Here is a 25,708-nt window from a genome sequence, read left to right as displayed (position 1 = left end):
GTTCTTTCCTTTAATGCCTCTCAGTTATCGGTGTACGTGTGCTCATAAAACATAAATTAAGTACACATAGTGCAATGTCACAAGAAGAAAACGATGTATTCTATGGTCATTTGGACCTTCTAAGTAGCTTGTCGGCGACAAAATGAGGTGTCATAGAATTGAGTGTAAGGTAAGATTTGATGACAGTGGCAAAGTTGAGTAAGCAGATGATGCTGCTGACGGCTGTCAGGGATGGTCAGTACATAACGTTAGCGGGTTAGTCTCTGTCATCAAAATGGACAGGTCAAATAGAAAATTGGTGCTCTTTGGACATCCTGTCTTCAGCACTTTTAACACAGGAGAGATGGAAGAGAATGAAATCTGGACACCTTGCAGCACCAAAATGATTCCAAAAAAGGATGTTTGGACACCGTCTTTTACATTTCTGGCTAACCCCTTGCTCGCCACTGCAGAAAGGCAATTGTCATGCATCAGTTCACCTAAAGTCTAGTATATAAAAATGGCCTTTCAAAAGCCCACACTTGTTGATGGCAATCCTGCTGAAGAACAGGATAAGACTTGACAAGCTGAGCCGAGCATACCTGCAACAAAATAACAGTATGCTTACGTTTGTGCCATATCCCGCACACTCAAAACAGTGTCTCACACTCTCTATCAATAATATTTGGGTATTTACCTAATCTCCATGTTCACAGCTTGTGGTACTCTTATCCGCAGAGGTGTAGCTTAGATCATTCTATAATCAATTTCATGAATACTCATTCAAGGTGGAATTAGAAGAATTTAACTAGCCTAAAAAAACTACCTTTTATACATTCTGAAAGACTAAATGAATCTGACTTAAACTTGGTCAGTTTTCTGTCATCTTACTTCAGTTCTTCTCCGTGCTGTGTGTCTGTCTATATGTTAGGCCTAATCTACCTGTGCATTCCCAGTGGTCGTTTCCCAATTTTTCAGCTACATATGTCCCAATTATGGACTGATTTCCCCCGAAATATACACTTTTCACCTGAGATACGCACACCTCTTTTTTACTGTTTGAACTATAGGGGTAAGGTATAATATGAGAGGTGAAAGATTGGGTCTTTGAATTTTGTGAACTTAAATAAGCATTCACAAATCTTTGTTCAGCTCCCTGGTACACTTATTCCCCCCCCCCCCCCACACACACAAAAAATGCAGTTTTGCGTTACAATTTTCCCAATTTTGAGCCCACAAGGCCTTTCTTCATCTCTGTAGATTATGCCTATCATGCTGTAGGGCTGTATGATACTGAAGACACTGTTGTGACAGCATCGATAAATTTAAATAGATATATACATTTGCCAACATTTTTGTGATCAAATAAGTCGTTAAATTAATGATGTGAATAAATTAAAGCTTCCTTGTTAAAAAAAACTGTTTTGGACACATTTCTCGTGAAAACAAAAATTTAAAAAATAATTCAAATTTTAATTTTACTTTTACAGATTTATGATTGGCCGAGAAAAGAACCCAGAGCAGAGCGAAGTTGCGCGTTTAATTCAGCAGTCGCTGGAGCAGGACAGACGTCGCGAGGAGTTGCGTCGTCAAGAATCTGAGCGCCTGCATAAAATGCAAGAGGCGCTAAAACAAAAAGGTACAGCATTGGGCGAACAAAGTCAGGACGAAGATTCGGAAGACGATGAAGACATGGACGAGGATGACAAGGTGGGGAATCATGGGATACTGAGAAGTGGGGCAAAGCGGAATATAGCATAGATTAGGCAATGCATTGTGGGATATAATGCAGAGAACAGATTGGAGTTTTTGTGAACATAGACACTATGGGAAATGAACTTAGACACTAGGGGAATTGAACTTAGACACCAGGGGAAATGAACTTAGACACCAGGGGAAATGAACTTAGACACCAGGGGAGATGAACTTAGACACCAGGGGAAATGAACTTAGACACCAGGGGAAATGAACTTAGACACCATGGGAAATGAACTTAGACACCATGGGAAATGAACTTAGACACCAGGGGAAATGAACTTGTTAAAGGCAGGCACTGGGATATAATACATATGATGCAGTGCATTGTGGGATATCCAATTTCTTGAAAGATGCACATGGTGGGATATTTAAAATGGAGATGTAGGGCATAAAACACCTATCAAATACATGAAATGGAGGTGCAATTGAATCACAGGATCTTCAGTCCTGAGAAAGAGAAGTAGTACTGAACATTACAAAACATGGAGCTGAAGAAAACTTTGGAATTTAGGATTTGGGAACTAAGAAGTAATGCAGTTCAGTCAGCTTAACTGATTAAAATGGAGGTGTGGTACAAAAATGAGATTAACGTCATCAAATGTTTTCAATGTATTCAGGTAGGACATTATACATTAAACGCCAGTGCCAGCGAAGAAGAGGAGGAAGAAGAAGAGTTAGCTGCAGGGGAGACAACTCCTCTCCAGATGCCCGCCAGCGTGGACGAGGAGGCCGTGGGCTCTCCAGAGGGCAGTCCTGCGAAGTCGTCCATCGAGGTATTCGACCTGGCAGACAGCAGCAGTGAATCTGGATCGCCTGACATGGATTCACAGGCCATGTTTGTCAAACTTAAGGAGGTAAGATCAATGACCTTATTATTTCAGTCTCGCTTGTATAGTACAGATCAGAAATTACCTTACGAAAAACTCCCTGCAGTGACAAGCCACGATTGCATGCACGTGCAAGTTCATCAAGAAAATTATGAACTGCCTTGTGAAGGTGCAAGGCATCTAAGGAACTAGGTGCCCCATGTTCCTGTCTCCCATACTGGATATTAGATTTCTAATATTCTTCCTCTTGGTAAAATAGACAAATTTTTGTGAATTTTTTGTGGGGAATTTTGGCTTACAAACTGGATGCTGTCTAGTTCTGAAGGTTCTAAACTTTGATTTTATTTATTTATTTATTTGTGTGATTGGTGTTTTACGCCGTACTCAAGAATATTTCACTTCTACGACGGCGGCCAGCATTATGGTAGGTGGAAACCAGGCACAGCCCGGGGGAAACCCACGACCGTCCGCAGGTTGCTGGCAGACCTTCCCACTTACGGCCGGAGAGGAAGCCAGCATATCTAAACTTCAAACGGTCAGACCAGCAACAATGTTGTCAATGTCATCAACCACAGTACAAGAGCCCTTAATCTGTACAAGAGGCTATATGCAACTGCCATTATTCCATTGTTCTGTGTGTAGATCTTGAATCACCAACATGCAGCTTGAGGTATCTAATCTGCCTTTGTCCCTTTAAATATCTGCAGGCCCAGTACAAGAATGCAGTGTCTGATGCCGAGATTGCCAAACTGAAAGCCAAGGTAAGACTGGAATGGTGACATTTGACCCTGTCGTCACTGTGGCTCAAATTTGGGCTTCACTATTATTAGGCAGTCGCTGCTCAGTGAATCTCAGATCAAGCCTACTTTTTCATGCAAAGACCACAAGTCTTGATACGTAACCTATTTTGACTCAGCCGTGAGCCATGAGCAGACTTGCATTAGAGGGAAAAAGTTTGATGTCTGCTTCATCAGAGTTGAATCTGAGGCGGTGCCTTTATGATTAGTACTGAAGTATATCTAGAATCAAGTCACAGAAATGCGCAGGGTCGAGGTAAATTAAAACGCAACTTTGTACCATTATTTGTTATGGCTTACAAAACAAGTGATTTGACTGAAAAGATCCTTCAGAACCTTGATTGTTACAGCTACAAGAGCATGATGAACTGTGAAAGAAAAAAAAGAAGAAATTTTCAGTTGGAATTTAAGTTTTTGTTCTTATCACATCAAAGTACTTTGAAGTTGTACATTGTAAGTATGTTGAAATCACTGTAAATACCTTGGTGTTTGACACGAAGGAGTTAATTATCTCTGTGTATCTGACCCTGCCTTATGTGCTGTTAACACTTTCCTTTTTCAGATGATTCTCTTGGAAAATGTAGAAGCTCAAAAGAAGGATTATGAGAAGAAATGTGAAGACATGGCTCAAAGGTTGCTGGAAACAGAGAAGGCCCTTGAGGCTGCCAGGAAGGAAATTAACGGATATCAGGTACATATAGCAGTTTGACCTTGCAAAGATAATTTTTGTACATTGTGTGACCTTGAAAAATTGGGTTTCGCACATAATGTGGCCTTGAAAACTTAACTTTTGCACATAAAATGACCTTGAAAACAAGACTGTATAAAGTAATTTGAAGGTTAAAAATGGGAAGGCAGCTTTTCGAGAAAATTATGTTTACGTATTTGGTTTTAATTATTTTTTGCTGTTTTATTTATAACCCACTGGTTTTACCTGTGTAATAACATTGTGGAGGTCATTCCTTGTAAACTCTTGCAATTTTTTTTTTCAAGAAATTAAATATGTTTGAATATACAATACAATGTACAATACGAAACAACTTTTGCACTTGTGTATGTGTTAATGCTGTGCCTGGGATGTTGTCAGTGTTATAACAATTGTTACAAAGTTTGTGTTAACTATGGCAACCTGTAGACTAGTGCAGTGTTTAAAATATGCAGATGTGCATATTAAATTACAAAGTACCGTAAGTGACCATAAATTTCGTTCATGACTAACTCGCCCATTTTTCCTGATTTTGAGAGTTCTATTGAGTTCAGAAAGGTGTTTTAAGGTTTGCTTGGAATACGGGATGATATTCTATTGGAAAATTGTAAGTTTCACCACCAAAAATAATATTTTTGACATTTATTTGCCTCAAAAAATGCACTGTTGTGAGCGAAATTTGAGGTCATTTAGGGTGTATAGCTGTACTTGTGAGGTCAACTTAGATGTCAGACATTGGCATGCGTCTGGGTAACCAAGGGACCTAGAAACTGCAAACATTATGATCTTGGGAGGGTGGGCAGCAGAAAAAGCGAGGGGGAAGGTTGAGGGGGGGGAGGTCAGAGGGTCATTTATAGACGTTCCACCCATATGCCTGACAACTATGGGTCAAGTCAAGCATGTTAAAACACACATGTATGTCATCTCTAAATTGTTTTCTCAGAATAATATGAAGTTGAAAACCATGTAGTTCTGCCTAAAAGCATGTGTTGATAAGTGGTATAATTGAGGTACACTGGGGTATATTTCAGACATTCCAATAAAAGTCCAGAATGTTTCCATACCAGGCTATTTCCAAATGCCTTATAAATGTAACATTATAAAACATCAACATATCATGAAGTTAATTCATATTGTTATGGTCAAGTACAGGTACTCTTATTTCCTCAACCTTTCTGCATGTGAAAGAGCAACTTGCAGTGCAATGTATGCAGATTTTTAAGTCGATTTTGGAGACAAAACTACATTGGTTGGGTTGGCCAATTTCAGGGCCTCACAAAGATTATTATACCAGTCTACACAGAATAATACCTTCAGAAGTTGCTTGAATAAAACATCTTGTAAATATGAAAAAAAATGTTGAAGAATTACAAGCAGTTTTTTTGTTTGCTTTTGGATGGGTTAAATTTATCAGCATATTTATTTGAACGCATTAAAATTGTGCCGGAAAAGGAAACTGATTCCAAATTTTGAATTTGCATATAAGTATGCAGTTATATTTCTGCTTTGGTTGGCCTATTTTAATAGGTTTAAACATTGATCTTAGCCCTGAGTATGCAGTCTGAACAGTTCGACTAATGCACCATATAGACTAAATACAAACATTTTTCCTTCTATCAGAAAAACATTCTGTCTTACTTGAGGACCAAATAATGAGGTCAAAAGTAAGAAATAACTCAGAGCAGGGTGGGGACTAGACTGCCAATGCCAGAGATAAGAGAGGTTGGCTGTGGGGGGCCTGGGAATCTGAGAGCCATTTTGTGGGGGAATGAATGCCACAGTGACAAAGTTAGTCTTGATAACAGGACATTTGTGAGAGGCTTTATGAGTTTGGAGTTATTGCTGAGGTATATTTCCTAAATACCCTAATTCTTCAACCTTTTCAACCGCCTCTGCCTCCAATAATTTGAAATATTTTGACAGAACTGTGCAGTGTAGAGAAATAATTTGCTAAATAATGTGGTTTTATTATTAAACAAACAAAAATCTGCAGTTGAAGAGCTGTTGGCAATGAAGTTTTGTTATTACATTGGTCTACTTAAGTAAAATTTCTTTGTTTAAAGTGGTGTCAGATTTTGTCCTGACTCTCCAAGGCGAAACAAAATTTTGCGAAACCTAACATTAGACTGATCTCAGACTAGTTCTTTGACAGTGTTGACACTGGGATCCAGTGTCAGTGGAATTGATCTGCACAAGATTTTGACATTCGGAATTTTGACAATGCATTGAAAAGTTTGTAAAGCGTCATTGTTTGGACATAGTTGGAATCCCGAGTTACTATAAACAGACATCTGATTATGGAGGGGAAAAAACTGATTACTGAGATTTCTTTCAGAACATATGAGTAATTTAAAACCTTCACATTTTGTACTGATATAGCAGAAGTGTGTGACATCAGATAACATCAGGCTTTTCTGTCAGACATAATGGAAGGGATTTCAAAGCATGTCATTCATAGTTTTAAGATTGAGTGGCAGATTTGCTGTGGATGTAAATTTGGTATGGTATACCTTCAAATAGTTTAACAAGGAATGGTATTGTTTTGAAAGTTTGCTTGCCTGTAATATTTTGGCATTTGATTTTCCTCAATTTGTCTGGCTGATTTCATTGATCTTTCAAACAATTTCAGTTTGATTTTTATTTGAATGTTGAGATATGTTCATGATTGACCAATCAGAGTACTTGTTTCATTTGCTTAGGACATGCTGGAAGGCTCTCAAGGACAGTACATTTCATTGGAGAAGAGAATGCAGGGTGAATATTCTGGCTTGGAAAAGAAATACCACAAAGCCAAAAAATTAATAAAGGAATATCAACAAAGGTGAGAAGAACCGAACAATACTTGTGTGGAAGCTAAAATTAAATTTTATGAGAAACTGATTCCTGTTCAGAGGTCAAATTAGACAAAAAAATTTGGATGCAGGAGTGGCACCAAATTTAAGAAATGATTGCACAAGTGAATGTTTGGTATACTGGCTAAAAGGTGGATGGATTTGCATCCACACACTCTTAATTTTGAACTTTGCTATTAAGAAATTGGATTCATGTTGCCAAATGTGACAGTCTGGTCCTGCTAGTGGGCTCCACGAATATTGTGCTGAATACTCACCTCTATGCTGCATGTACTTAAAAACTTCAACTTTTCTACCTCCAGAGAAAAAGACTTCATCCAAGAGAGAGAATCCTTGTTACAGCAGCAGTCTGAGAGGGATCATCAGTATAATGCTTTGGTCAAGTCTCTGAAAGACAGGGTGAGAACTGAAATAATAGTTTCCGTATGAACAGACGCTGAGCGTTTATAGGGTAGCAATACATATAGAACTGGCCAACCCTGTGTTTTGAGTATTGTGACTGAGTGGGGTGTCGGGCATGGATATCCTGTCAGGTTGACTTCCCACTCTTTTCAGAAAGAACTGTCTGTTTAGGACTGTTCCCACCTCTTATTCGGAGTCTTTAATGATAAATGATTTGTAGTCTTTCCTTTTGAAAGCAAATTTTCTGCATGAAGCCGTCATTTTGTACAGCAAATGCACCTGTAGGCCTATGGTGAATATATGTTTCTGCTTTTCCACTTAAAGGGCTGTCACCTGCACCCCCAGTGTCACAGAGATTACCAATTTTTGTCCTCCATTTCCAGATATTCCAGTTGGAGCATGACTTGGCTGAGGCGCAGAAGGCAGCTGGTCTGCCCGTCCTGATCCCCAAAGAAACACCCCTTAAGTCTGACCTGCCCGTCAGGAAGTCTCCCACACAAAGTGCTAAGAACAACTCCCATAAAGGTGAGTCAGATGGATACCTGAGCTAAGGAATGGTGTAGTGCATGGTGTGACGGGGCATAGGAGCTGACTTAGGCTTAGCAAGGACACTAGTTGTCATAATACCAGTAGTGGATAGAGTGTTGGCCTCGAAAATTATGGATCCAGTGTTCAGTCGCGAATCAAGTCATACATATGATTTTAACATGAGTAGTCTTGGTGCTGTCTGGTTTAAGAGGAACAGATCAAATACTGGTCTACCTGTTGTCAGTATTAAGTGAGTGATTGGGGCTTCATATTTGTTGTCTGCGGCGCATGGTGTTCCAGTGAGGCAGCACTATATGTCAGCATTGTGTCTGACCATCAAACAAGGAGACGCCTGTGTAGTATGGTAGAACTAAGTTTGAAAGCTACGTTATAACCTTAATCAAACAATGGAGAAAATTAACTGGAGTAACGCTATAAATGTTCAATTTCAATGTGGGAGGCATTTATCAGTTTAATTTTGGAAACGGCCATTTCCTTATGGGGCAAATGACCTAAACCAAGTTGCACATTGTGAATAAGTTCTGTTGATCTTTGAAAGATGTTACTATGTTTGCTTGGGAGGAAGGGTGATATCCTACCGGCAAACAGTAAGTATCAGCACCAGAAGTAATATTTCGTGACCTCTAAAAAACGACAACATTGTGGCAAAATTTTAGGTCCTTTACGTATGGTTTTTCGGTCCTATGCAGAAATAACTATGCACAAATGTGTAAGCCACCATAGTTTGCTGTATTCTACTGTCCGAGTTTTGTTGCTTGTATTTCTAATGTAGTTTTCAAGGTAACCTCTTTAGTTGTGAGCAGGATAGTGTTTATAATGTTTGATGTAGAATAGTATGTCTAACTGTAGATGTGTTCAGCTTTCACACCTGTACTCACCTGTTAATTACAGACTCCACTAACGGGTCAGCAAAGACAGGTGAGCGATTATCAGACGCCTCATCTGAGTCTGACATGTCCTCACCTGAACTCACCACTAGCCCAGGTACGTTGTTAGCTCGTCAACACCTGTGTCAGCATTTGTGGAACACAAAGTGCTTGTGCCTTCATTGTGCCTTGGTCACACTAGAAGTTTGGTTGTCTCCCTGAAATGTTGTTGTTTTGTAATCTGCTTACCAAACTAGATCGTAACAAAGTTAGTTTCTTGGTCCAACTGCTTTCGCTAGCCTCGTAGAATCTTAGTTAGTAGTTAGTCTCTCATTTACCGACATGCCACCCAGCAGACAGTCTGGTAGCAAGGCTGTTATACAGTTCTGAATGCAACAAAAATGTAGATATGACTTCCAATTAGGTTTCCCCCATAAGAATTACACACAAAAGCATTCTCCTATTAAGCCAAGTTTCTCTAAGCACGATTCTTCACATAAGAGACAAGAAGACGTCTCCCTGAGAGTCATGCTGTGATTTGCCAATCAGAGCTTAGAGGCAAAAGTTTCAGTTCTGCTCAGGTAGCCATTTGTGTGTTCCGTGACGAGTCTGCTTCTGCCAAAAGTTTGAGTAACAAGGTTGAATCCGTCTACTTTTGTATTGGCTGCAGCCTTACATCAGGAGGTCTGTGAGGAACCTGTTGAAATGCTGTGGTTTCCCTGCAAACTTGGCTTGGGGTCCTTATGGCCCTCACACCTAACCACAACTCTACATTGTTGAAAAGATATGTTGTCTAGTGCAACTTTAGGCACCTATCCAATGCAGCAATAGATTCTTTAATAAGAACCTTTTTATGATAATTAAGGCAGTCTTTAAAAAAAATCTTTTTTGGGTGCAGCCCGATTGTGTCAGTAGGGCTGGTCAGTTGGTGAGGCATCTGTTTTTTGAGCTGGCTAGTGGAAAAAATAGGAATTTTAAAGACATCAACATTGAGAGAAAAACAGTTGAAAATGTGCTTAACTCAAAACAAAGAATCCAGTCTCCAATAAACTACCCTTATTCCTCAAATTTTGGTCACAAAACTACTTTGGTAGGATTGGCCAGCTTCGCAAAAAGTATAAGTTTATCTGTCAACATAGAATAATGCTTTCACAATATGCTTGAATAAACGAACGCCTTGCAATCATGTGAAAAAGTTGAAGAATTACAGTGGGTTTGTTTTGTGCTGTAGGCTTTAATGTTTGATGGTTTTATGAATCATCTGAGTAAACACCTTACAAACGTGTGTAAATCATGAAGAACTACAGCATGTGATACCCGTTTTATATTTTCTCCAAGATGGGGATGTGATGATATCGAGCATAGAGAAGTCACAGGAAGGCATAGACTCCTTCACGGAGGTGCCTGAGACGACGCTTCTGGACACGTCTGTCGGGAAGTCCAAAGCTCAGCTAGCCAGTGCTGGTGGCCTGTCCTCACGAAGACCTCCCTCAAAACGGTCACATGATCAGGTGAGTGTCATAGCCTTCTGACCTCTCAAGAGCGTTTTAGAGTAAAAGAAAGCTAAAATATGAAGTAAGGTTCATCATACAGACAACTGAAAACTGTGTAAAAATACTTTAATAAGTTTACATATTTTCTAAGCATTCAAATGTTTGAATAGTAAGGTGGGTTTTATGAACCATACTAACGATATCTAGGAAATCTGACGTCACATCATCTTTTTTCCTGATGTTCACTAGAAGGAAGGAATTTTGGGGAATCTTTTATTAGTAAAAAGGGTTGTTCCAACATTCAGTACCATGATTAGATTTTGAAAAACTTCCTGTGATGTCAGAGTTCCTAACTTCTGATAGTGTGGTTCATAAAGCCCACCTTAAAATTCAAATGTTTGAACACCTTCAACTCTCTTCACAAAAATCTAAAAAAGTAAATGAAAGTATACCTTTGCATAGTTTTAAGTGGCCTATGTAGTGATGCCTACTTCGATATTTAGTGATCTTTTTCTTTAATCAAAGGGGCTTGTCTGTCAACTTATCTTTCTTGTCAATTACACAATGATATCATGCAAAATGGAAACGAAGTGTCTAACATTTTTGACACGATAAAGTAGGACTGTTTTTACCTTTAGCGCAAGAGAGATCAAAGACAAAAGTCTGCTATTTGTTAATGCTGATATATTCTCTGAAAAGGGCAGTTGATTTGACTAGTTCCAGACAGGGAGTGGTGGAGCTGAAAATTCTGTGTGTTCACAACTTAGCATTTTGAGCATTTCTGATAAAGTGTAATTAATATCGTTGCAATTTTTTCATTACCTAATTATGTACAGTTAAGCCATTACAAGCTAGGTTGTGGGAAATATGCTACTGTTTATGCATTTACATGAACAGTTAGAACATAACCCTAACTGAGATATACTGACCCGGACATATTTCACCAGTTACCTGTGACCATTTGCCAGTTATTGTGGTGTGGTCGCTGCTCTGGTTTTACTCTGTTTGCTGTAAGTCTTTCATTATATTATATTCCATATTTATTTTTATTCCATATTTATCTTTGTTACATAATTTTCTTTCATCTATATTTTTTTTTCATCCATGATTATCTCTGTAATAAATTTATTTGTTTTTTTTTTTTCAGGAAAGTGATGGAGAAGCTGCTGCAGATGTGGACTACAAATACGAAAACGAAAGCTCTTCTGAGACTTGGATTAAACATGACGGGTGCGTTAAATTTCAAGTGTAAATGTTCATCAATAACTACTGGAGTCAGCTGATAGGGTTTCATAAGCCTTAAATCTGACCTACTGTCACTACAATCTTGTTAGTTTAAAATTGATCAACAACTGCTGGAATCTCATTAGTGTAGATTTGATCAACAGTTCCTAGAAAAATTGGAACAGTAAGGCAATCGAATGGTTGCTCATTATCCTTAGCATATGTCTTCGTTTCATCTAAGATGCTCAGAATAAAAACTGATTAAGGGGGGGTAAGTTATCTCAGCATTAGGATTCCATTCGCACCGGAAAGGCATCTCAAAATGAAAAAAATCTTGACGTAAGGAATTTATATTGATGGCTTTTATTTTATGGTAGTAAACCCCTCTTTTTTTATTTTTGGAAATTGAAATCTGTTTCCTTTAGAATGTAGATAAGTGAAGTCTTACTGTGTCGAGTTTTCAAAGATTAGTTCATTAGACGTTTATATTTTTAATTAGTTGTGTTAGTTAGTGAGCATGGTTTGTCTCGTTTTTGTATTGTTTTGGTCTGTTCAGTTCTTCAAACTCTGGATGATCTTACTGAATTTGTCAACAAAAATTAATGGCTGTGTTGTGGTGAGATGTCTGATGCCATTGTTGATCTGTATCCTTGAATGTTGTCTTGATTTTGTTATTCGTGGGTAAAGAGAAACGTGTTGATTTTTGTTTGGTTTTGTTTGGTTTTTTTTCTGATAATTCTTATTACATGTACCTGCCCTTGAAAAGATAACTGCAGATGAAGAGCATGTTTGTCTTTTTGTTCATAGCATTTTTTATGCAAGATTTTGAAACTTCTATTTGCTGGAAATAAGAACTTGAAATGAAAGAATGTCAGATTTTTTTCTCTGACATTGGATATTCCATTAATTGATCAAGTTGAAATGTGTTTGAATCGTAACAAGAAACACATTTAAAACTTGATGTCAAAAATCATTACCAAAACATGTTTGCAAAGGTTGAACTTTAAAGATTGGAACAGATGTCTTTTGGAATGGCCCCATTGTGTGATGTTAAAAAAAACAGTGATAGTTTGGAAACGATAACTAAAGCTAACATGTTCATTGCCTGTCATTGTGCCCAATGTCTTGCTGTAGTATTGTAACTATATTGCTTGTCTATTGCGTTTCCTTGGCAACTGCTGACGGCTCTATGTAGTCTGCCTGAATCAGAACAGATGTAAGTATTTCTAACTCCTCAAGATATAATAACCCTTATACCAGCTTTATTTCATGTCTATATATGGTGTGGTGTGACATCCATATGCGCTCCATCTTATCTCCTTCTATGGTGTGTGTCACCTCTTGTCTTACCCTTATGGGGTGTGCTGAATGTCTGGGCTCCGCTTTATATACGGGGTTGATAGATTCTGCTTAGACAGTCTAGGTTGTCATTTTGACCCCATTTTGTATTTTTATGGTGCCAAAGATTTTGCTTTGCCTTACTTGTATGTCTTAAAAAAGCTTTGGTGACCCATATTTATGCAGCTCATTATCACCTATCCTTGTGAAGCTTATTATCACCTACTTGTGTACAGTATTTTTAACTCGTGTGTCATAAACTTTGTCCTTGTAAAGCATATGTGACCTAGACTTGTCGATATACAACATATGTAACCTAAACTTTGACCTGGTACAGCATATGTAACCTAAACTTTGACCTGGTACAGCATATGTGACCTAAACTTTGCCCTGGTACAGCATATTTGACCAAAACTTTGCTCTGGTACAGCATATTTGACCTAAACTGTGTCCTTTTACAGCATATGTGACCTAAACTTTGTCCTTGTACAACACGTGACCTAAACTTTGTCCTTGTACAGCATGTGTCCTAAACTTTGACCTTGTTCAGCATGTGACCTAAACTTTGACCTTGTACAGCTTGTGACCTAAACTTTGACCTTGTACAGCTTGTGACCTAGACTTGTCCTTGTACAGCATGTGACCTAAACTTTGCCCTTGTTCAGCATATGTGAACCAGACCTTTCCTTGCACAGCATATGGGATCTAAACTTTGTCCTTGTACAGCATATGTGACCAAAATTTAAAACTAAATAGGCGATTACAGTGTGATAGTGGACAAATTCTCACATGTAACTGGTGAAATATGACATCCAATCATTTTATCTGCTTTGTAACTGGTTCATGTAAATGCTTCATGAGCAACAATTTCTACCCCACTTAGCACAATGCCTTAAGCAGAATTAGGTGAAAAACAGTTACAGCAGTTTATTAGACGTCACTGGTTTAGAATTCCTCAAATGCTGTGTTGTCAACATACAATAAAATTATAACAAATAAGATTTCCAGAGTTCTAGACCTGATGTCCGCACTCTGCAGAGATATCTGGGATCCATGGCCCTTCCTTTATCCTATGGTTCCAGGACACCCCCACCTGGCCTCACCCCCACAACACGCTCACCCCTACCCTAGTGTGATAGTTTGATATACTTTGTTTGCATTCTGTAAAATTACATATTGTATATAATGTTATGGCTCCTCCTTCATTCCTTTCCTGCTGTCAATCATCTTTCACTCCTCCTATTGTCTTATCCAAGATGTCCTTTTATACGGTTCCTCAGGTCTTTGAAATTTCACTGGTGGTAAAGGTGATTAAAAAATGGCTCATAGTCCTTAACATCTGCATGTGAACTGAGTTAATTCATGCCTAAAAATGGATGCCAGAGATTTTTGAAAACACCCCTTTGGAAAAATTGGTCAGACCTGTACTGTCCATTGCTTGGTCTAATATTATGGATATTATGGGTTTTACCACTTTTTCCAAGGGGTTATTTGGTCAAGCAAACTTGGTCTAATATTATGTATAAACAGAGGAAGTATAGGCTTTGCCACTTATTCCAAAGGAGTATTTTCTGAAATGACCAGCATCCATTTTCAGGCTTGCTGGCTATAGGAATACAAATTTAACCTTTGACCCTATGTTATTCTATATTGTGTTTGTGACTTTGGACATGGAATGTACTGGAACCCATGAACTTGTTGAAAGGAGAAAATCTCTTAACAATAAAAGCATGGTTGAGAATTTGAGAGGGATCTACTCATGGCAAAACACAGTTGTGACAGCCTTGTGTAACATTGATATCATATGTCTCTGATACATGTATTTGTGTGAATTTAAAATCTTATATGATGATGTTGTTGTTGTCCAAATATTGCCTGTAAAGCTGTTGTGCTTGTAATATGTAGATGTTTGCAGACTAACTTCAGAGTTGTAAATTGTAATAATAATTCAAGAAATTTAGGTACATGATGGATTTAAGTCCTATGAATATAGTCATATTCCATGAAATCATTGACACATTTTTGACAAAACTATTTGGTTGATTTAGGAACCTGTGTACTGTAACTGGGAAAAGGTGTGTATCTTTAAAAATTGTAACTTCATTAGATTTAAGGAAAGTGACCTTCAGGAAATGCCAGAAGTCTCTGTTACTGAAAAATATTCATTAATACAAAAACAAAAAGTGCATCACTATTGCCCTGTTGGACTTCAACTGTCAGATTCTTTTTGGAATGTCAGTAACATAATGTGTCATTTATTCAATTGGAATATGGTTTTGCCATCTCTGATTACTGAAAGTGTTTTTATTCCACGTAGTGAAGTACAGCTTTGCTTATGTTGCACGCTTGATTTCCAGCGATAGCACGGTTCGGAAAAATGACGCCAAGAAGAAACGGCTTCCTCTAGCAGATTGCGAAATAGTGGCCAGTAGATCAGCCAATCAGGAGTCAGCGACTCCTCCCCCTTCTGCTCTGCCTGTCTCAGAAGCCCTTTCTGAACCTGCCAAAGCTGCACCTGTTAAGTTGCTGTCCGCACCTGAAACTGACAGCACTTCTGAACAGTCTCTCTCGAGGTAAAGTTAGAATGAAGTGGACAAGACCAAGCATCAGTTGGAAGTGCCTCATAACAGTGACTTTCAGTAGTAGCCATCATTCCAGTTATAATAGAAAGTCACATATGTTAATTTATTTGAAGCAAAATTCCCCTCTCCCCACCCCCACCCCCCTCAAAAGTGTGCATTTATTTCTAGAGGCAAGTAAATGTCACAAGATTTTACTTTTCTTGATGAAACTAACGGCTTTCAAGTTCAGTATCGCTCTGTCTTCCGAACACACTATTCTAAGATCCCTACAACTATTTCTAAGATAACTACAACTCTTTCTAAGATAAATACAACTCTTAGAAACAGTAACTTGGCAATGGACAAAATTGTCATATATAGGACATTTCAAGGGATCTTCTTTTTTTTTTTGGGACATTCTGTTTAAGGGTTATTGACTTTTTTTTTTTCGCATACATGTAGTGCTTTGTAGGTTAATGTTGTTCACTTTAGAAAGCTATGCTATGTCCAGCTGCTGTCCCTCAGTGAAATTGACAGCGATGTAATTAATATAGCTTGTAATTGCACTAACATGTAAGCTTTTGCTATTTACACCAAACTAGTAAAATATTCTTGAGTACGGCATCAAACTATGGGGCCAGGTTGCTCAAAACTGTTTTAAGACTAATACTGCATTTCATTTTAAACCTAGCTATCAGTTTTGTACTTGCACCAAAAATAAGTGCATAACGGTATGTTAAATGTGAACTAAATTGTTGCTGAAGGCTTTGACTGTGCACAAAGGCATTCAGGCTACCGAGAGGTGTAAAAGTTTAAATATATAATATGACCAGTATATACCAGTGTTAGTTACACTTTTGAACAACTCTGCCCAAGAAAAGAAAGAAATAAATACACACAACAAGTCAAATTATCGCTCATTTACATGCACCCTGGAATTGGTGAAAAAGTGATGACATTTGAATGAGTGCATTTAATTTGTTAGATTCAACATGACCCTGCTTTCAACAAACAAATCAGGACTAAAGATTTAAAAAAAAAACCAAAAAAGACGACTTTCTACATCTGTACATAAGTTCCAGCAAGAACAAATCTCTCCGATTGCATTTGGATGTGATTTGTTTTCAACAAGTATTTTTATATGTATCAAAACACATTATTAGCAATTCACATTGTCTTTGTAGACGCGGTAGCCAGTCAGATTCTGCATCCACTGTCTCCCAGCATTCCTACGATCCATCAAAACCAATGTTTAAAGGAATGGCAGGTGAAATTCCAGAAACGTCTTCTTCTGGAACTTCAGAGTCCAACTCTTCTGCCAAGCACTCAGGTAAATGGGGAGGTAAGTGTGTTTATATACCTTAACCACATTACAGAGTTATGTCCCTTGGCATTTTAGCACATGGTACAAAACCAGCATTCATATTGGGTTCAATTTTGATTCTGAAACCATTTTCACAATTTCTGATATGTATTCACTAATGAGTAGTGTTTGAACTAGGCTTTAACTCCGTATTTATTTGCTTGTAGTTTCTTTGTTACGTTTCTTCTCATATGTATACTGTCTTTTTTTTCTTTTCTTGATTATCAGTAAACCTCATGGTGTGTTGATTTTACTTACTGATTTGAGAATCCTATCTTTAGTACATTTTATTTATGCTCACAATTAGTTTCAAAATTAACTGCCTGTTTAAAGCATTTATTGTGTTACCTTGGTTATTGTTTATTTATTTAATGACCTCTGTTTGGTTGTGATTTGGTTTGCTTGAGCATTTTATCTTGCATGGCATGTTCATCAGGTGAAATAAGGGAAACTCTTCCTTACGTGTTATAATTGACAAAAATTGTATGTTTAATGTTATCTAAATAAGTGTGATGCCTGGTACATAAAATGAAAGATTCATGAGCACAAGAATGTGGAGTCAAAATTGTCGGTATTATATACATTTTCTAGAATAGTTTTGTGTTTACAAGCGGAAGTTTGTAGTCGTAGGCAGAATTCGGTATTTGGCAACAGTAAGTTTGGTAAAATCCGCTCTGTAATGTTTGTGGGGTCCTAAATTTATGTCACTTTTAAAGAAATTTTGTGTTCTGATTAATTCAATCCAAGGTTCATGCTTGAAACTGTCTTACCTTCAGATTCAGAAGAGTTCCCTTGTTTCTCTGTCTCACTTCCCCCCCTAATTTATGCATGTTTGTTTTGATTCGTGACGTTTTAGTTCCAGGTTTGAAGCCTCCCAAACTCCCGTCTCGCCCTCCTCGTGGAGGTGGTGGTGACGGGATCGTCCTCATCTCACAACGCCCCCTGGGGGCTAAAGTGGGTAGTGGCGAGGGAGGGGGCATAACTCTGTTGTCATCTAGACCCTTGGATACTGGCTATTCCCCTCAAATATCTAGTAGAGGTATAGTACTGTGAACAATGATTGTCTCCCTTTATTTAAATATTCTCTTCCAAAAAGTTTCAAAAAGAAGTAGAAATTTTGACAGTTGTAAAAACAAAGCATTTCAGATTATGAAAATTTGGAGTAAAGACAAATTCAGGACAAAAAACTAGTTATAAATCTATCTCGCAAGACAGACAATTGATACTTGAAAATATCAGGCTAATAGTTCTTTTACCACATGAAATGACAGTAAAATAAATCTAAGATATCACTTTTAATTAAGAATGATGCATTCCAAAGTGGGCAGTGAGAATCAATTCTGAGAAATTCAGTTTACTATGCATTTCAAATACAGATTTTAAGACTCAAAATCATTTGAAAAGAACTCCTCTACCCTGTTGTGTGCTCCGAGACCACAGTAAAAAGTACAATAATTCAGTATAGTAACAGTTTATTTCCTGCATTATTTGATACCTCATATCTGCATCTGTGTGTGTTTTTATTATTCTTAACAGCTTTTTTCCCCCAATTTTTTCTCTCCCTGAATGCTGTTACCCTTATGAATCCACCTAACAAATAATTAATATTTAAATATGGTGTGAAGAAATAGTTTCCTTCAAATACTGAAAGTCCCACCTAGCATGTAATTGAGTGTTGTTTTCACCAAGCACTGAATGCTCCCACCTAGCATGTAAGTAACTGTTGTTGTCACCAAATACTGAATGCTCCCACCAAAGCATTGAATGTTGTCACCCAAATAATGAATGCTCCATGTGTGCTGTTAAACATTGAATGCTCCCTAACATATGGCACCTTTTGATAAGAACTGTGAATGCCTTCAACCATTTACATTTATTATACTTATGTGTTTCAGTTTTTGTTTCTGTATTGTGATTTTTGCTGTATTGCAGTGTTTTTTTTTCTTTTGAAACTGTTAAGGAATTCTTGTGAACCTTGTGCAAGTCATTTCAATCTGTGATCCATGTACAAACCATACTACATGTAGTGTGAAAATATGTATATAGGCTTACTTATTTTATCAAATTCCAACCTATGGACCTACCTAAACACCAGTTGCTGGACTTACCTAAACACCATACGTAAACACCAGTTGCTGGACCTACCTAAACACCATACCTAAACACCAGTTGCTGGACCTACCTAAACTCCATACCTAAACACCAGTTGCTGGACCTACCTAAACACCAGTTGCTGGACCTACCTAAACACCATACCTAAACACCAGTTGCTGGACCTACCTAAACACCAGTTGTTGGACCTACCTAAACACCATACCTAAACACCAGTTGCTGGACCTACCTAAACACCAGTTGCTGGACCTACCCAAACACCAGTTGCTGGACCTACCTAAACACCATACCTAAACACCAGTTGCTGGACCTACCTAAACACCAGTTGCTGAACCTACCTAAACACCATACCTAAACGCCAGTTGCTGGACCTACCTAAACACCATACCTAAACACCAGTTGCTGGACCTACCTAAACACCAGTTGTTGGACCTACCTAAACACCATACCTAAACACCAGTTGCTGGACCTACCTACACACCAGTTGCTGGACCTACCTAAACACCATACCTAAACACCAGTTGCTGGACCTACCCAAACACCAGTTGCTAGACCTACCTAAACACCATACCTAAACACCAGTTGCTGGACCTATCTAAACACCAGTTGCTGGACCTACCTAAACACCATACCTAAACACCAGTTGCTGAATCTTTATAAAATACATGTACATGTATTCAATATGTTCAGATTTTCTGTGGTCTTTCTCCTATGAAGAAAAGTTTCGAAAAGCATTTCTTTGCATTCAGACTTTATTAAATGTTATTCATTAATAGTTGTATGGTGACAAAAATTCATGGCTTTCCAAATCTCAGAATTACATAAAAAGAATGCCTAAATTGCTATTCTGGACTGAGCAAAATATTGTTGTTTTTTTTTTGGTTTTTTTTTTTTTTTGATAAGGTTATGATGGCAATTTCAATGTAATTTGAAGAAGAACTGCAAAGGTTTTTGATCTGAAGCTGTTTGCCAATTCGACAGACCAAAATCTTTAGTTGCTGAGTATAATTACTATGTACAATTTCAAGAAATTTGAAGGAGCACTGAAAAATTTTTGACCTGAAACTGAAAATGAATGCATGTAATGACTGTTTTACATTATCTCTCATGTTATATACATGTACGCAATGTAGAATTTATGTTTTGTGCAAATAAACAGTACAAATCTGGACAGTTCATAATTTGTTCCCCTTGGATTTTCAAGTCAAAGAAACTCTGGTTCATTGATCTACAAACATCAGCAACGTCAGCAACGTCACAAAAACTGTTATATTTTTTAAACATAAATGGACTGCTTAGAAAACAACATTCTACAAGATAATTAATGAGTGAATTTCACAAAGAAAACTATCTTAATTCCTCTACGTTTTGCGCATACGAAAGAACAACTTTCTGGGCAATTTATGCACGGTTTTAAATTGATTTTAGAGACAAAACTACGTGGGTTTTGATTGTCTGATTTCAGGAATTTAAAAGATGTATAATTTTATTAGTCTACACAGAATAACACCTTCAGAATATACTTGAACAAACACCTTGCAAACCATTAGAAAACCTTGAAGAATTAACAGTTTTATACATTATCAGTAACAGTCTGATGATGACAGTTTTTGCTGACATCTAAAACAGTGCACTGCAGTTTACCGTTAACATGTCCAGTGACTATCATGTTCAGCTTAAACGTGATCATCTTCCAGATGCAAGACGCAATTTTACACAAAGGCAACCCCAATTTACATTTTTTGTTGTGCAGGCAGAATGAAGACTTTTTTTTTAATGTTGAAAGAGGGTATAAAAATAAGAATAAAACTGACTAAGCCTGTTATTTATGGGTAATGTGTGCTATCCAAGCAATTTATCCTCTTAAAGTTCTGTTATGTGTTCAGAAAACATAAAAAAAGAAGTCAAGAAAGTCATTAAAAGATGTCCATGTCAGACACAATAAAAGGGTGGATTTTAATTTTACTTTGATTTTGAGTTTTGCAGTTTGTTTTTGTGTTGGCTTGCCTTAAAAGCACAAAGTAAAATTGGTGTTAACTTACATTCACATGTTTGTGAGGCTGACATCCTAATTATGTAAAGGTTGTAATTCAGAAGAAGTTTCTGTTTACATTTGTCAAGTTTATTTTGTAATTTCCATCACAGCAAGTTTACACGAGGATGAAGCCGCCTCTAGCATGATGCTGCCGGATTACGAAGATGAAGGAAAGTCCACAATGATGTATACGGTGAACAAGGCAGCGCCCTCTGCTGGCACAGATGTAAGTCCCAACAGTTGTTATTTTCTGCGATACAGCTCCTTTGTGTGCTACATGAAGTTACAATTAAGATGCAGATATTAGAGAAAACACTTTCATTTCAGTGAAATGTTATATAGTTATGTTATATATATGTTATATAGGCCACTGTCCTATATCTGACATATTCTTGAGTCCGGCATTAAATTGCATTCAAATAAATCAAGTAAGTAGAGAGCGTTACTCATCACTCTGTGTGGATAAATAAAACATTAACATGTGCATGTACTATTATTTGGCTTCGTTAAAATTTTTTAAACTTTCAAACTTGGTATTAAAAGGTTGCGAAGTTTTTTGAGAATTTGATCATCATTGAGCAACAGAGCGTTTCGAAAAACATAGCTGGAGTAGAGTCATTGCATTCGCACCTTCTTCTAAGTATTAGTTCCCTACGAGTAGTGGGGTGGTTGGAAGCTGTGGGTTTACATTTTGTCTGTCACTCAGCCTGTCCAACAGAAATAGTTTTAGGGACTCTTGGAGGTGGGGTGGGGGGGAGAATAGGGTAACAGGTTATCACATTGAATTCGAACTTGTTACTTGGCATTACAGTGGTGGTGAAAGAATTTCTGGCTTTATGTCCATTATCAAGAAGTGGGAAGGTCTGGCAGCAGTCTGTGGATGGTTGTGGGTTTCCCCCTGGTTCTGCACGGTTTCCTTCCACCATAATGTTGGCCGCCGTCATAAAAGTGAAATATTCTTGAGAACAACGTAAAACACCAATTGGATAAATAAATAAATCCATTTTCAACAAACATTCAATCTTCTAGATGTTTTTTTCAAAACAATTTATGATATTGCATCGAAAAGTGGTACATGGCTATACCAGAGAAGGTTACAGATTAATGAGGTTTCAAGCCATTTCTTTCATCTTTTACAAATTGTTTTTCTTGTTCTATAGTTTTCACATTTAAAGAGCCATTATTTTGGCAATGGAGGCCATTCTTCCAAAATGCTTTGTTACTAAAAATTTATTGCTCTTGAATTTCTATAGGACTCCACGATGAGCAAACGGGATAATCAGTTCCAGTCTTGTGCAATTACGGAGTGGAGCGTAGAGCATGTGTGTCATTGGCTGATGGCCTTGGAGCTTGACCAATACAGTTCAGAGTTTAGGGATAAGAATGTTACAGGCATGCATTTGTTGCAGCTGGATGGATCAAAGTTGAAGGTAAGGGGTGGTCACGATCTTTGAAAGGGGCTCAGAATGGTGACTTGTATGATAGATAGGCAATATGATAAAAGACTTACAGCATAGAGAGTGAAACCAGAACAGCGATGACAGTGTGATAGACGTACAGCATAGAGAGTAAAACCAGAGCAGTAATGACAGTGTGATAGACGTACAGTATAGAGAGTAAAACCAGAACAGCGATGACAGTGTGATAGACGTACAGCATAGAGAGTAAAACCAGAGCAGTAATGACAGTGTGATAGACGTACAGCATAGACAGTAAAACCAGAGCAGCAACAACAGTGTGATAGACGTACAGTATAGAGAGTAAAACCAGAACAGCGATGACAGTGTGATAGACGTACAGCATAGAGAGTAAAACCAGGGCCATGATGACAGTGTGATAGACGTACAGCATAGAGAGGAAAACCAGGGCCATGATGACAGTGTGATAGACGTACAGCTTAGAGAGTAAAACCAGAACAGCGATGACAGTGTGATAGACGTACAGCATAGAGAGTAAAACCAGAACAGCGATGACAGTGTGATAGACGTACAGCATAGAGAGTAAAACCAGAGCAGCGATGACAGTGTGATAGACGTACAGCATAGAGAGTAAAACCAGGGCTGTGATGACAGTGTGATAGATGTACAGCTTAGAGAGTAAAACCAGAGCAGCGACGACAGTGTGATAGACGTACAGCATAGAGAGTAAAACCAGAACAGCGATGACAGTGTGATAGACGTACAGCATAGAGAGTAAAACCAGGGCCGCGATGACAGTGTGATAGACGTACAGCATAGAGAGTAAGACCAGACCAGTGACGACAGTGTGATAGACGTACAGCATAGAGAGTAAAACCAGGGCTGTGATGACAGTGTGATAGACGTACAGCTTAGAGAGTAAAACCAGAGCAGCGACGACAGTGTGATAGACGTACAGCATAGAGAGTAAAACCAGAACAGCGATGACAGTGTGATAGACGTACAGCATAGAGAGTAAAACCAGGGCCGCGATGACAGTGTGATAGACGTACCGCATAGAGAGTAAGACCAGACCAGTGAGGACAGTGTGATAGACGTACAGCATAGAGAGGAAGACCAGACCAGCGACGACAGTGTCATAGACGTACAGCATAGAGACTAAAACCAGACCAGCGACGACAGTGTCATAGACGTACAGCATAGAGAGGAAGACCAGGGCCGCGATGACAGTGTGATAGACATACAGCATAGAGAGTAAGACCAGAGCAGGGATGACAGTGTCATAGACGTACAGCATAGAGAGTAAAACCAAAACCGCGACGACAATGTGATAGACGTACAGCATATAGAGTTTTATTCTAACTTCCTGTGTATGTTTAAATAGTGGCAAATTACCTGCCTTTTAGAATTAGGTTATATATGTTTATTCATTTGATTGGTGTTTTAGTACTCCGTACTCAAGAATATTTCACTTATACGATGGCGGCCAGCATTATGATGGGAGGAAACTGGGCAGAGGCCGGGGGGAACCCACGACCATCTGTAGGTTGCTGGCAGGTTATATATATATATTTATCTGATTGGTGTTTTACTACTCAGTACTCAAGAATATTTCACTTATACGATGGCGGCCAGCATTATGATGGGAGGGAACTGGGCAGAGCCCGGGGGAAACCCACGACCATCCGCAGGTTGCTGGCAGGTTATATATATATATATATATATATATATATATATATATATATGCAGTGATGTTAATTGCGATATATAAGACCTGTCTGGTTTAGAATTACTTGAAATGATGTATTGTCATTACATTTAACACTCAATAATATTAAAGCTTGGATGTGCTCCTTTTTCCAGTCCTTGGGTGTTGGGGATGGAAATGATCGAGCTCTGATCAAGAAGAAGATCAAGGAAATGAAGACAGCAATTGAGAAAGAGAGGAAGCAGCAAGAAAAAGAAAAGAAAGCGAAGGAAAAGGAGCAAGGCAAACGAAAGCTGTTTGCCAAACGGAAGTGAATCATTGGCGTCTAATTTTAGTGCTGGATGTCCTGAAGGTCAAACAAACAAACAGCCTTGGATGCAAAAAGTATGGCCACATTAAATGTGACTGTAGGACTTGGGGTGTAGCTATATGGGCTGTGGAACATTTACACAAAGGTCACCTGATGTGTAACATTAAGAACTATTGGCCAATTGGGTACCCTGTGTTGTGGCTGTAGAACTTAAGGTGAAGCTCAATGGACTATGGACCAGTTAAGTGAGGAGGAGTGTAGCCGACCTAGGCTGCAGGACGGAAGGTGTGTATGTCCTTGCAGGCCCAGTGTTGTAGGACGAAGGGCTCGTAAATTGACAAGCCTGTACGGTTGCAGGGCATTATGGTTTAAATTTCACAGCTAAAGGACTTGAGGTGACAAGGCTAGATAGTATATAAATTTTATATGTAGTCAAGGGCAGAAATGTTGAAACAAATCAGTATTCCGTAGGTTTATTTCTAACAGTAGGATATCTGTCGGAAGCTTGTTGGTGGAGGAAGTCAAACTGACTTCAACAGTCCACAGCGAATTGGTTACATATCATATGGGTCAAATGTGTGACAGCCACAGGGCGTCTGGATCACAAGCTTATGTCAGTACAATTCATTACCAAAGTTAGTTAGCTGGAAGTACTTTCATTGAAATGTGTCATAGGAAAGATATGGGAGCAGGCTTTAGGGTAAAAGTTTTCGTTTAAGGTCTGTAGGCCAAACTATCTGGAATAGATTAGATACAGAAATGCCCATTGAAAGGTTTGGCACAAGTGTGTTAGGTGAAGATGTATGTACAAATACTAAATAGATAAAACAACCTTTGAACTCTGTCCTCTTACCAAGCAACCCTTTGGCAACTACATGTACCAGCCTGTATATATGTATGTGTATATACAAGTTCTTTTAGTTGTGACTTGAAGTTCACAAACTGCTGGTACAGTATACCCTAGTGGTAGAATAGGATAACAGTTGCCCAATTACGATTCCTGTTGGACAAAGCCTTCTTTGGGCCATTGCAAGGAACCTTCTGATTTGATATTTGGCCAATGCTGCCAATATAACAAAGCAGCTGATTGGTTGATACGTTTTCCATTGTACATGCATATCAATGTACTGGTCATTCATTGGTTGTATGAAGGATTATTGCTGAAGAATTGATTCTCTGTTGTATTCCTTTGTATGTTTCATAAGTCTTGATGTTCAGCTGAATGGTGTCCAGAAACTATATAGCTGTGTATATAAATGTAGAGATACATATTTGATCATGTGACGTGTGCTAGGTATGAGCTAAATTTTTGTTTTCTTAGGAGTTCATTGATAACATCTGCTCAAAGTCAGCAATCAGTCATCGTGTGATAGTGATGCTAGTTGATCGCATTTTATTCTCTTATTGGTG

At 38.3% G+C, this 25,708-nt stretch overlaps 1 protein-coding gene across 1 annotated transcript in view; it reads left to right on the top strand.

Annotated features, from left to right (window-relative positions):
* The window catches only part of LOC135464534 (neurabin-1-like), an 85,506-nt gene extending 61,080 nt beyond the window's left edge, over positions 1-24,426 (top strand). The window contains exons 8-25 of the mRNA XM_064741959.1: positions 1,470-1,689; positions 2,355-2,591; positions 3,272-3,325; positions 3,924-4,052; positions 6,767-6,888; positions 7,222-7,318; positions 7,705-7,846; positions 8,762-8,854; positions 10,075-10,247; positions 11,377-11,459; positions 12,649-12,669; positions 14,840-14,866; positions 15,149-15,364; positions 16,537-16,694; positions 17,572-17,754; positions 20,973-21,088; positions 22,116-22,292; positions 24,144-24,426. Coding sequence (XP_064598029.1) covers positions 1,470-1,689; positions 2,355-2,591; positions 3,272-3,325; positions 3,924-4,052; positions 6,767-6,888; positions 7,222-7,318; positions 7,705-7,846; positions 8,762-8,854; positions 10,075-10,247; positions 11,377-11,459; positions 12,649-12,669; positions 14,840-14,866; positions 15,149-15,364; positions 16,537-16,694; positions 17,572-17,754; positions 20,973-21,088; positions 22,116-22,292; positions 24,144-24,302 — 2,407 coding nt within the window. The 3' untranslated portion in view covers positions 24,303-24,426. The remainder of the gene's footprint in view (positions 1-1,469; positions 1,690-2,354; positions 2,592-3,271; positions 3,326-3,923; positions 4,053-6,766; positions 6,889-7,221; positions 7,319-7,704; positions 7,847-8,761; positions 8,855-10,074; positions 10,248-11,376; positions 11,460-12,648; positions 12,670-14,839; positions 14,867-15,148; positions 15,365-16,536; positions 16,695-17,571; positions 17,755-20,972; positions 21,089-22,115; positions 22,293-24,143) is intronic.
* The last annotated feature ends 1,282 nt before the right edge of the window (positions 24,427-25,708 follow it).

The sequence above is a fragment of the Liolophura sinensis genome, chromosome 4 (genome assembly GCF_032854445.1).
Source record: "Liolophura sinensis isolate JHLJ2023 chromosome 4, CUHK_Ljap_v2, whole genome shotgun sequence".
Classification (NCBI taxonomy): domain Eukaryota; kingdom Metazoa; phylum Mollusca; class Polyplacophora; order Chitonida; family Chitonidae; genus Liolophura; species Liolophura sinensis.
This window is presented reverse-complemented; position numbering and strand designations above follow the sequence as displayed.